This window comes from Stylophora pistillata, chromosome 3 (assembly GCF_964205215.1).
Source record: "Stylophora pistillata chromosome 3, jaStyPist1.2, whole genome shotgun sequence".
NCBI lineage: Eukaryota > Metazoa > Cnidaria > Anthozoa > Scleractinia > Pocilloporidae > Stylophora > Stylophora pistillata.
This window is the reverse complement of record NC_142521.1, coordinates 15,657,824-15,670,000: the sequence shown is the minus strand read 5'-3', so window position 1 is coordinate 15,670,000 and position 12,177 is coordinate 15,657,824. Positions and strand designations below refer to the sequence as shown.

The 12,177-nt window shown below is 39.5% G+C and overlaps 2 protein-coding genes and 1 pseudogene across 5 annotated transcripts in view; 1 reads left to right on the top strand and 2 right to left on the bottom strand.

Moving 5' to 3' along the window:
- The window catches only part of LOC148734710 (uncharacterized), a 6,594-nt gene extending 1,042 nt beyond the window's left edge, over positions 1 to 5,552 (bottom strand). The window contains exons 1-9 of one of the 4 annotated variants that reach the window (XM_088753859.1): positions 5,474 to 5,552; positions 5,314 to 5,379; positions 4,649 to 4,938; positions 3,704 to 4,441; positions 2,852 to 3,253; positions 2,116 to 2,155; positions 1,472 to 1,537; positions 982 to 1,021; positions 1 to 803 (exon numbers count right to left, since the gene is read on the bottom strand). The exon at positions 1 to 803 is cut by the window's left edge and continues 1,042 nt beyond it. In XM_088753859.1, coding sequence (XP_088609985.1) covers positions 1 to 803; positions 982 to 1,021; positions 1,472 to 1,537; positions 2,116 to 2,155; positions 2,852 to 3,253; positions 3,704 to 4,441; positions 4,649 to 4,938; positions 5,314 to 5,379; positions 5,474 to 5,533 — 2,505 coding nt within the window. In that variant the 5' untranslated portion in view covers positions 5,534 to 5,552. Of the gene's footprint in view, positions 804 to 981; positions 1,022 to 1,471; positions 1,538 to 2,115; positions 2,156 to 2,851; positions 3,254 to 3,703; positions 4,939 to 5,313; positions 5,380 to 5,473 lie in introns of those variants that run through there. The other 3 variants (XM_088753857.1, XM_088753858.1, XM_088753860.1) reach the window with 3 other exon arrangements.
- Positions 5,553 to 5,897: 345 nt separating this feature from the next.
- LOC148734709 (uncharacterized) lies at positions 5,898 to 6,479 on the top strand. Its single transcript, XM_088752819.1, has one exon. It carries the CDS (start codon positions 5,898 to 5,900, stop codon positions 6,477 to 6,479), a length of 582 nt encoding a protein of 193 aa, XP_088608945.1.
- An 831-nt stretch (positions 6,480 to 7,310) lies between these two features.
- LOC148734708 (uncharacterized) lies at positions 7,311 to 9,673 on the bottom strand (annotated as a pseudogene).
- Between the last annotated feature and the right edge of the window lie 2,504 nt (positions 9,674 to 12,177).

Below are 12,177 nucleotides of genomic sequence, written 5' to 3'. Positions count from 1 at the left end.
AAAGACCTTCAGAGACACCGCATCAAGAGATTTAATGAACTTTTTCAGAAAGCCCAAGGACTCTTTTTCTGCATCTGAAGTTGGCTTGGCATCTAGAGCTTTGATAACTTTCTTGGCAGTTGGCTTGTTATCCAAGAACAATTGCCTCAGACTCCCTACGTTAGCAAAGTCGGCTTGTCCCTTCAGGACTCCTAACACAGGGGCCCAGCAGTTGGCGATGTACCTTGGCTTTTGAATGATTTCTTGGTGCGCAAGCTCTGCAAATAGACTTTTGATATTTTGGGGCTTAGGTTTTCGATAGCACTTGTAACTGGACAAAAACTCGATGAGATCCTCGTCATCAGATTCAAAGTCTTCCGACAAGACTCTTTCCATCACTTCTCTCTCGTCAGGAGTGATGTATGATTTAAATGACTGAAGAAGGTCTGCCTCTGTAATTGTCTCCTCGCCGTGTAGACAGGATGCCAGGAATACTGGTGATAGGCATACGGGCACATAGCCTGCTTCTTTAAAACCATACAGCAACACACGCCCAATCGCTTCCCATTCGTGTTTTTGATGATCATGTCTGATGGAAGGTACCTTTTCAACGTGCCCCAACGTCAGCGAAGCAAATATGTGTTGCCAAAAAGTAGACAATACGTCTCTCAGTACGCCGGGGCCTTCTCCCTTCTCCAAACGACCATGGTCATCAATGACTCTTACATTTAGTGCTTGTCGTGTTATCTCTGGACGCGAGAATAACTGTATAAGGTCGTCCTTCAATCTTGTACGGTGGACCTGTACGGTCTGACTGCCAAAGTCTGTAAGATTAAAGTAGGAAAATGTCAGAATGGAAGCGAAAAAAATTCAAAAATTGCATTATCTTTGTTCAAAATGATAGCAATGAGAATGCGTTCTTTAATCTAATGGAAGCAAAATTCCATCTTAAAAACAGGCTTGACTAAAATGTCTTCGTAAGTTTCTTGATTGTATTCTCACCTTCTGAAAAGTGCTCTGTATTTGTAGAGGTGGTATTTTCCTGCCGGAAAAAAATAATCTGCCATCACCATAGACTGAAGACCATACTACGTAATAACTTGAGTAGAAAATGCGAAGTTGACTGTGCGGCCCAGTGGGCGGGGGAGGATGGTACCCCCTGATATAAGCTATATAAGTATCACAATGGTTTTTCAGGAGTTTTGTTTCGAAATTGGGTAAGGATTGTGCACTTATTTCTGTAACTGATTTTTGCTTTTATTTTTAATAAAAAAGTTTCTTTTTTAGGATTAGAAATCTCTTAAGAAGTGCACACTTTTCTTACAGTTTAGCCTTCAAAGCAGCTTTGCTCAAGAAGGTTTTGGTTTCACAGCAGCATGCTGTGGTTTGTGTAGATTCATGAGTAATGAGGTGTATCAGTTGATCCATAACCTATTTTATAGGTTAAGTATAAAATCACTTCAATAATAATTACAAAATAATATTTTCCTACCAGGGTTTCTGTCTCGGATGTACCACTCACCAATTGTGACAAATAAATTTGCCGAAACTGAAAACCCTAAAGATAAAAACATCACAAGAAATTAATACCAGAAAATCTCCCAAGGGCAGGTGATTTCTTCACCTCTTTCTAGTGTTACCTGATATCCTCAGTTTGGTATTGAAGTTGAAAGGCACTGGAAGCCACCAAAATATATAAAAAGTAACAGGAATAACACATGCCGGCAGGATTTAATATGTTATTTGTTATTTTTAATGTTTCACCTTGATTGCAAAATGCCTTAGGGCTATCGGATAGGGTGCTATAAAAAATTGTCAATTATTATTATTTATTATTAATTTCATTAAAAGGGATTAATATGCCCTCAGCCATAAAAAGAAGACAAAAATTAGTACTAGCCCACCTTTGAAGTTCTTTTCCAATTATTTCTCCATTTAATAATTTTTTGCCTTGGTGTATTTATATCTGTTACACTGTAGATTTTTGCCATAGGGTTACAATTTACGGCAAAAAACAGGGTGTATGTTCAGAAAAGAAGGTAAACTGAATGACACAGGACTTAAAAGTACCATCATGATCATCTGTGGGGATACATTTAGAGTAATGAAAAGAAATAAAACACCCTGAGAGCTTACACGGTTTGTCTGACTGTGTCTGGTACCCCTTTGTGTGGTCCTACAACCAGAAAAGCAATATGAAATAGTTTTGTTATGCTGTTTGACAACAGTTTTGATCCCAATGTAAGGTAGGTAAATTCTGCTTACCAGCCAAGTAAGGCTCGTAAGCAGCCCATCAGGCTGGAGCTTATCTTATCTTATCCCCATTTCTGTAGCATGAAGTGAGCAGGAGTATTTCTACTCCACCCTGGATGAGATGCTAGTCCATTGCACGTCTACCCTCCAGCATTAAAATTGCCAGTACCCATTCATGCCCTAGGTGGAGAGAGGCACTGTAAGGGAAAAGTGTCTTGCCCAAGAACACAACACAATGTCCCTGGCCAGGGCTTGAGCCTAGATCATTTGCTGCCGAGTTAGGCGCACTAACCATGGGGCCACCACACCTCCCACAATGTACTCACCTTTAATTAGCAAATGTAATTAATTCATTTTTCATTTATTTCTATATTAATTGATCTATTTATCAATAAATTTGTTGAAAATTTGTTTAGAAAGGATCTGTACCCAGTTATTGCCAAACATGTTTGATCATTGGTTTAAGACATTGATCAATGCATTACTTAATTTTCTGTTCCTGTAACTACTGTTATTTCATGCAGAAAAGACCACCTAGCCTAAGTGATAATGCATGCTAACTGATGACTTCATGATATGCTCATGTCTTTTCTGTGTCAAAGTCAACTCAAGAACGTACCTGCTTGGATTGCTGACCTGAGTGGCACTATTGTTGGCTACACTAAGGTTGCTGTCCTGAGTAGCATCATTGTTGGCTACAGTGAGGTTGCTGTCCTCAGTAGCATTATTGTTGGCTGGACTAGGGCTGCTGTCCTGAGTAGCTTTATTATTGGCCACACGAGGGCTGCTGTCCTGAGTAGCGTTATTATTGGCCACACTAGGGCTGCTGTCCTGAGTAGCATTATTATTAGCTACACTAGGGCTGCTGTCCTGAGTAGCACTATTGTTTGCTTGACTAGCGCTGCTGTCGTCAGTAGCATTACTATTGGCTAGAATAAGGCTGCTGTCCTTAGTACGACCACTGTTGACCACACTAGGAATTCTGTCCTCAGTAACATGGGTGACTTCAGGATTGTTTTGGCTGTAGGATTAGTGAGCATGTAAATGTAAGTTCCCTGGATCATTAACTTCAACATCTTTACAGATTACAAACAACACTTTTTAGCATTGGTGGAATGGTTGTGGTTTTATTCTTCATAAAATTAACACATTTCTTACTCTTTCCAACGAAGATTTTGAATTGATAAAATAAATTTTCATTTCATAAAATTCCACACAGACACAAACAGCCCAACTCTGTAAAATTATTACAATGTGCACAGTCATTCCATTTGAATGCAGTGACATGCAGAGTAGAAAAAATGGTAATGCACCTACTGGAATGCTGATGGATTCTAGTCAATAGGTAGTGGGTTTATTCTAATTATGTTATAACAATGTCTAATTGAAAAGCACATTGTACTTCAAATATGTAGTAAACATCGATTAACATCACTTTTTCAGTTCATGGGCTAACAACATGACCACTTACGTGGCAAAGTCCCTTTCCATAAAGGCTGTTGGTAAGGTCGCATTGAAGTTGAAATCATCCATAGTACACCATAGATCAGGTACTGTGACATCCAGGTTGCTTAAATCTTCCAGATTTCCAAATCCTAGAAAGTTTAATCCATCTTCAGGATAAGAAGGCATGCCCTGTGTTTCCTGCATATTCAATATGGATTTGTCTGCCACCATAACAGATAATGATGGCATCAGTTCTGGCAGCCCACACCCTGAAAGGGCAAATGATTCTGGCTTGGTACTTAGAGAGCCAATCCAGTCATACACTGCACCCATTTCATCACTTGCTCTAAAAGCCCGTCTTTGAATACCCAAGGTAACATGACGGACTGAGACAACAGCACGAGCTTCATTAACTACAGGTTCAGGAGGTAGTCTTCTCTTACGTGCAGCTTGCAACTCCATTTGCCTCTTGGTTGCCTCCTCAATCTCCAGCTTTTGTTTTTCTTTTGCTCGGTCAGCTGCCAGGGACTCTTCATACTCCCTGTCCTGTTGGGCTTTAATGGTCTCACGTTCAGCACAAGTGCCCATCAGTCCACCATGGTTGGCATCATCATTGCATTCTTTCTTAGCATGAACTTTGGTTGGCTTCCTATCCACTTCAAAAACCTCTGGCAACTCTGCGTCACACCCTTGACTTTCCTTTTCAACTGATCTTGTCATCAAATAAAGTCTGACTGTGGTCAGGGCATGGTTGGTTATGTATCTGGCCAAAGTGAAGTTTGCAAAGGATATCTGATCACCTTTGAAGTTTCCAAGTGTTGATGTCATGTCTTCAAATCTACCATAAAAGCTCATACCACCTGGGAAGAAAATTGATTTACCCAAAGCAATCAAATCACGAACATCTGAGCTACGTTCTGCTCTCACAGTTCTAGTCCCACCTCCTTTTGCAAGGCGAACTCCAACATACCTATTCTGTTGCGGGTCATAGTGCAGCCAGCCAAACTGAACTTTACGGTAGCCATTTATAATTTGGTTAGAGGGTCCTGGCTCTGTACTTGCCTTTTCTTCGGCTCTCTTTTTCTTTGGTTTTACCCTTTTTTTGAGGAGATCAAGCAGCTTTCTTTTCTTCTCATCTCTACTCTCACCTCGCAACTTTTCATTTACAAAGCTTCTTAAGGACAGCAGATCTCCCCTTCGCAATGGTCCTAACTCTTGCAATTGTTCATCTGAGGCAGTATTTACTGCCGAATAATCCATCTAAAAAATAGGAAATAGAAACTGCATTAAAATTATAAATGCCATCAATACAGCAACGTCTGAAAAAGGAATATTATTTCCTTCTATCTGGTTGATTCATTTTAACGAGTTTCAAACTTATTCAAGTCCATGAATTTGCATCTGACTGGATGGTAAAGATCTCTGACGAGTCTAATTAATGATTGTTTCCTGGCTGTTTATGTTTGATCCTTTCAATATTTCTATTTAAGGGTTATGCAACGCATTTTTGACGCATGCAAAGGTGGCTCAAACAGCGGTGAACTACAGCAGTGGGGAAGACAAGTTAGGATAGTTATTTATCGAAAAAACTATCGGGATGGTGATCATGTCCAGACAATTAAGTTCACTGCATACCTTCTCGTTCCTGAATCGAGCGATCACTTCGTCTCGAATCTCTCTTTTTGCGAGAAACTCGCATATCTATAAGCAGAAAAATGCGTTAAGTTGAAATCTGCGCTATTTTATGCAAATTTAGTGAATTCCAGTGAATACCGTGAACCTGAGAGTTATTTACCTCATTGATTTCGGTTTCGAGTTCCGCCATCTTCTCTTGAGAAGCAACTTGAGCCCGCATTACTACGGTCGCTAAAAAGTCGCTAAAAAAGTCGCTAAAAAAGTCGCTAAAAAAGTCGCGAAAAAAGTCGCTAAAAAAGTCGCTAAAAAAGTCGCTAAAAAAGTCGCTAAAACGATAAAAAAATCACAATTTTTGCATGGCACTTATGAGCCACCGTAGACCCAAGTGCAAAATCAAACCAAGGGTCCAGTTCTTCATTGTAATATGCTGACTTGAGAGAGGCTTTGTAGAACTACATCTGGCTCATCTGTATTGTGTTGGGCAGTCAACCATTAGCAGAATTTTTGTTACCTGGATAAACTTCATGTACCTTCAATTTGCTCATATATGCATATGGCCTTCAAGGAGGACTATTGATGAGACTATGCCAGCTATATTCAAGGAAAAATACCCTCACACGAGAGTCATAATAGACTGCACAGAAGTGAGATGTGAAATGCCTAGCAGTTTGCTCTTAAACAGTGAACGTTTTAGTTCGTATAAAAACCATGTCACCTTAAAGGCCTTGATCGGTATTGCTCCCAGCGGAGCAATAACATTTATCAGTCAGCTTTACACAAGGAGCATCAGTATCAGCCAGCTTTACACAGGGAGCATCAGTGACCGAGAAATTGTAACAAGGAGTGGGTTCCTGGCTCAAGATTTTGAATGTGGTGACCAGATCATGGCAGACAAAGGGTTTCAAATTGATGACTTGTTACCTTTGGGTGTCCAGAACAAAATCCCACCATTTTTAGGAGGTGATTCACAAATGTCTGCTGAAAATGTTGTCAGAACCCAGCAAATAGCTAGCGTAAGAATTCATGTTGAGAGGGCTATTAACAAAATAAAGAACTTTAATATCTGGGACAAGGTAATTTCCCTCAGCATGTTTGGAGTAGTGAATCAAATGTGGTCTGTATGCGCATTCCTATGCAACACACATGACCCTCTCATATCAGAATGAATGACCTAACCATACTTTGTGTGGTCAAGCATGACTGTATATCTATATGACAATCAGTACGCACTTTACATATTCAATGTGTTAACCATAACGCCTTTATTAACATACCCATATGGAAATCTACTTTTCATCCTTAACCAAAAACAAACTTATCTTAAATTTCATTTGTATCAAGTACTGTACTAAGGCCTGTAACTATGATAAACAGGTACATTTGGTAATTGTTAAGTTTCATTTCTTTCAAAGGTAATAAAAATCTGGTGCCAATACGTGGCTATTACAATTACAGTGGTTTTTCCTCATCATTAAACGAATATCCTAACTATTAGTTTAGCATTAGTGTTAAAACTCGTTGTTTTCTTTGGTTAAATGTCACTCAAATTAGAAGGAAAACCACTCAGTTATTACTCTTCAGTAATTTGCTGGAGTTGCACAGCTTTGATATAAGTGATTGAATTAGCCATCCAAGGGTATCATAGATAGATCACAATGAGAACAACACGATGCAATTTAAAGATACAACTTAATTTAAGTGTGATACAAGGTCCTGATTATTATGAAGTGGGCTGACCAAGCTGGTTTCTTTTTTCTTTAACTACCATGGGAGACAAAACACACTGGTAAACCCTGGCACTTTATATAATCAGGCCAAATGAAATGTAACCTAACTAATTGTCACATTGTTTCAATTTGCAGTCAGTTTATGTTTTATTATGCAAAATAGTATTCTATATTTTCTGAACATGATTATATCCTATGTCATAGAAAAGTTGCTGTATCCATGAATTAGAATGTCATTTTTATGTTTTGCATAAAAGGTTTTGAAACAAGTCATTGGCTTTTGCTAAACTCACTGGCTGCTTTGGAGATAAAGTGTGTGAAGTAATAATTTTTCAGACGTTGTTGTAGATTGAGCCAGAACTGTTCCTGAAATGGGATTCTCTCAATACTCTTTCCTCTGCTTGTATAAACAACAAAATCACACCACCTGGCTCCTGTGATTCCTAGCTGGCCCTGTACCCGTTTGTAGTAAGAGTGGTCTCGTTTCAGCTTTGGCTGGCCATCACAATTTTCCGAAAAGAACCCATCATGAGAACAGGCATCAAGGGGTGTTACCATAAACTTTGTTTCTGGACATTTGACTTCAATAATCCCAAAAGGTGAGTTACAGCCTTTGTCTACAACTTTGCCATCTGGGGAGGCACCAAGGTATGGTGAGGTTGAACCAACAACAAGACCTGACTTGTAAGCCAAAACCGGCTTTTTTACTGAATGCATGTACTTCTGGTATTGTCTTATTGCAGTACTTTCATACTGATTACCATGTCTGGTACATCTGTTATTTATTGGTTTTGGATGTAGAAGGTTGTCAACAAGGGACTCGTGTTGTTTTTTTCTGTTCACAATCAATCCAAAATTGGAAGCAGTAAATCTAAACCTTCTTTCCCTTTTCCATTCCTCACTGCCTGATTGCCCTCTTGTTTTAGTTTCAATGTCATTCACTTGAGATTTGTCCACTTTAATGTTTCTTAATAATCTCTACTCGGCTTCCTCAAGTTCTTCTGGTACTGTGTAAACATCATCTTGGTTATCCATCAAAGGAAATAATGGATATTCATAGATTTCTTATAAAGGTACTCTTGAGAATGAAGATATGTCCATGTACACATTAAAGTTGTCTTCAGTAAAAGCTAGTTGGTAGCTCCCATCTGATCCCTGAGCATAACTGCCAAATTTTGATTCAATACAATCAGGTTGGTTGGAAGTATTGGATGCCATGATTTGTGCCAAGGCCATTTTGGGATTTATAGCCTCAAGTTCTACTTAAAGTTCAGATTCAGCTTGTATCTGATTCTGTATGGTATTTCATACAAAAGACACTTGACTCCTGGTTCCCTTGAAGTAGTAGATAGTTTAGCTTCACTTTTAGTTTTAGACACAAAGACATCCATCACTGGTTGCGGTTTTATCACATCTCTTTTACCTCTCTTATGCCAAAGTTGCAATCTTGAAGTGCAGGCTTCCTGAGGGTTTATTTCATCCTCATTGTCTAGATCGTTAACATGATTGCATTCATGTAAACTGTATTTGCAGATCATAAGCATCAATGCTAATGTATGGTTCCAATATCCGAGTTCTCCTGTAATACAGGTGCAAATTGCATGGATAACACTTCCAGAAATGATCGACAAAGCCAATTTTATGTTATGGGGTGGGTCGTTTTTGCTAAAGCTATGGTAGCAACGTGCTTTAAAATAAAATAAATTTGAGTCACTAGCCGTTTCCATGTCTTTCCAATAGCGATCTTTTTCGAATGTCGTCGCTTTCCTTATACATATCGGCACAGAATGATTTTTACTTGGGTCAAGATTCTTCCCTGTCTTGGCAATATGCAAATTCATTTCAGCTCGTGTGAAAAAACGGCATCCTTTGAAGACTTTTACCCCATCCATCGTTAGGATACAAGGGTGTAAGAGAGCAATCTGACTTGTCACTTGGATTGTTGTGTGCTGTTTTTAATCGTTTACGTTTTTTCGTCATCTGGGTCGATCACATTTTTATTTCTGCCGGATTTAATGTATTCTTCGACTCTGGAAAAAAATTCACTTGTATAAATCTAAAGCAGCAAAACAATAAATAACATTGCACATTTGAAATTGCTGCTATTGGGTGATTTCTAACTAACAAACTCGTATTAAGAGAAGGTTGACAAGTGGAGAAGCGCGAAACGGTCCCATTTCTTATTAATAATCCAACTATAATAATTATTTTTCTTACGATTTAGCTGCAATCGCTTCGAATGTTTCAACTATCTCCGAAAGTAAAGCTTACAAAGAAGTGCAAGTGAATTTATCAGTCTGTCTCACCTACCGCTTAACAAGTTGTGCCTTCGTTTTGAGACCTTTCAATGAATCTCCACGACATTTGAGCCAGAAACGAAGCTCGTCGTTCTTCAGATAACAGGGCTGTCTTCCACAGAGGCTAGCTCCCACAATATCTTCCTCAGTAAGATTAGTTTCCATGTTTTCAGCAAAAATATCAAAGACGGCGGGAAAACTTGAGGACTGACCAGCCTCGTTTACGTGACGTACGGCCCATTCTCCCCGCGCCGTCCGCCATATTTAGATTCGGTGTATAAATCTACCTATTTGATTCATTTCCGTTTAATTTCTGCGATCAACACCTCGTCTCGATCAATTTTGCCGCTACAACTGTTTTCTGAAAAGTATGGTGGCTCTCAAGAGCCATCCACCTACAAAAATTTTCATGACTTTATCGCGCGATAAGTTTTGCTAAGTCCATTCATTCAAAAAATTTGCAATCAACATTATCGCGCGATAGAACAACTTATCGCGCGATAGAACTACTTATCGCGCGATAGAACAACTTATTGCGCGATAGAGTGTTCTATCGCGCGATAGAACAACTTATCGCGCGATAAAGATGAAATAAACAATTTTAAAAAATCGAGTTTCCAGATGGGATTTGAACCAACGACCCTCCGTGATCTATTCGGATGCTCCAACCACTGAGCTACAGGAGACTCTATGGTGAGCAAGGGTCAATTAGTGGGTATTGACTGGAACCGCATCACGCCGGTACACAGCCAAACATCAGCTAGCGCATAGAAGCTCACTAACAGCATCACGCTGTCACATTAAAGCATCACATGCATTAAAGCATCACATGCAGCCAACCAGCCTCCAAAGTGAGTATGTAAAGATAAAATAAACAATTTTAAAAAATCGAGTTTCCAGATGGTATTTGAACCCACGACCCTATCGCGCGATAGAACAACTTATTGCGCGATAGAGTGTTCTATCGCGCGATAGAACAACTTATCGCGCGATAAAGATGAAATAAACAATTTTAAAAAATCGAGTTTCCAGATGGGATTTGAACCAACGACCCTCCGTGATCTATTCGGATGCTCTAACCACTGAGCTACAGGAGACTCTATGGTGAGCAAGGGTCAATTAGTGGGTATTGACTGGAACCGCATCACGCCGGTACACAGCCAAACATCAGCTAGCGCATAGAAGCTCACTAACAGCATCACGCTGTCACATTAAAGCATCACATGCATTAAAGCATCACATGCAGCCAACCAGCCTCCAAAGTGAGTATGTAAAGATAAAATAAACAATTTTAAAAAATCGAGTTTCCAGATGGTATTTGAACCCACGACCCTATCGCGCGATAGAACAACTTATCGCGCGATAGAACAACTTATCGCGCGATAGAACAACTTATCGCGCGATAGAACAACTTATCGCGCGATAGAACAACTTATCGCGCGATAGAACAACTTATCGCGCGATAGAACAACTTATCGCGCGATAGAACAACTTATCGCGCGATAGAACAACTTATCGCGCGATAGAACAACTTATCGCGCGATAGAACTACTTATCGCGCGTTAAATAAACTTATCGCGCGATAGAACAACTTATCCCGGGATAGATAATATTATCGCGCGATAATTTTATTACTAGCTCCCATGGCCCCACGACCATTAGCACGTGGTCACATCCATAGCAAGATGGCGAACCAAGTTTCGAAGGTGAGTAATTGTCCAAGAAATAAAGACTTTAATTCTTGATTTTTGAGCAAGAGACGGTAATGTTTGGGTTGATTTAAATTATATTTCTATGCTTTCTTAGCAAGTGGGGTTAAAGATCTGACAGGATTCTCCACTCTGGTATAACGTCAAAACACGCCCAAGTACGATATAATTTCAAAGTTCAGTGCATGAGTTAATCAAGCTTTTTATGCTTTCTTTTAAAGCAATACACAGCAATGTTCCTTGTGTTTTTCCTACCGACTACTTTGTGCGTTCTTCCCTCCTACATACCAGCCATCGGATCAACTGAAAGCCCTCGAGACATTGTCATCCAACAGTATTTCCAGTTAGGTCTAGATTATGTGGAAATTCTAGCGTTTTTGGCACTTTACCATGGTATTCATTTAAGTCTTCGCCATTTGAAGCGCATTTTGAAAGAGAGAAACCTAAGTAGAAGAAACAACCAGTCCAATGCCATGGAGGTCATTAATGCCATTGAAATGGAAATTCAAGGGAGCGCAAGCTGTGTAGGCTACAGGCAAATGCAGCAAATTTTGAGAAGCAAGTATTCTATAGTAACATCAAGAGAAAATGTTCGTATGGTATTAAAAGAACTTGATCCTGAAGGGATCAAAAACCGGTCAAGCCATAAGTTAGAACGCCGTCAGTATTTTGCTAAGGGACCAAATTAGTGAATATATATGAAGTTCATATATTTTGAACTGCGGTATTAAATACGTATGTTGCACGATCCTTCGCAGTAGATAGCGCTATTTATGCAATAGCGAAAATCAGACCTGAAAAAAATCAGACATGTACGGGATTCGAACCACTGACCTCTGCGATACTAGTGCAGCGCTCTACCAATTGAGCTAACAAGCCAACTGGGAGCAGGCCGTTAAGTTGATTCGTAATAAACCCGCGATGATAAATCAGATACAATGAATATATGAAGTTCATATATTTTGAACTGGGGTATTAAATACGTATGATGCACGATTCTTCGCAGTAGATAGCGCTATTTATGCAATAGCGAAAATCAGACCTGAAAAAAAGCAGGCCTGTACGGAATTCGAACCACTGACCTCTGTGATACTAGTGCAGCGCTCTACCAATTGAGCTAACAAGCCAACT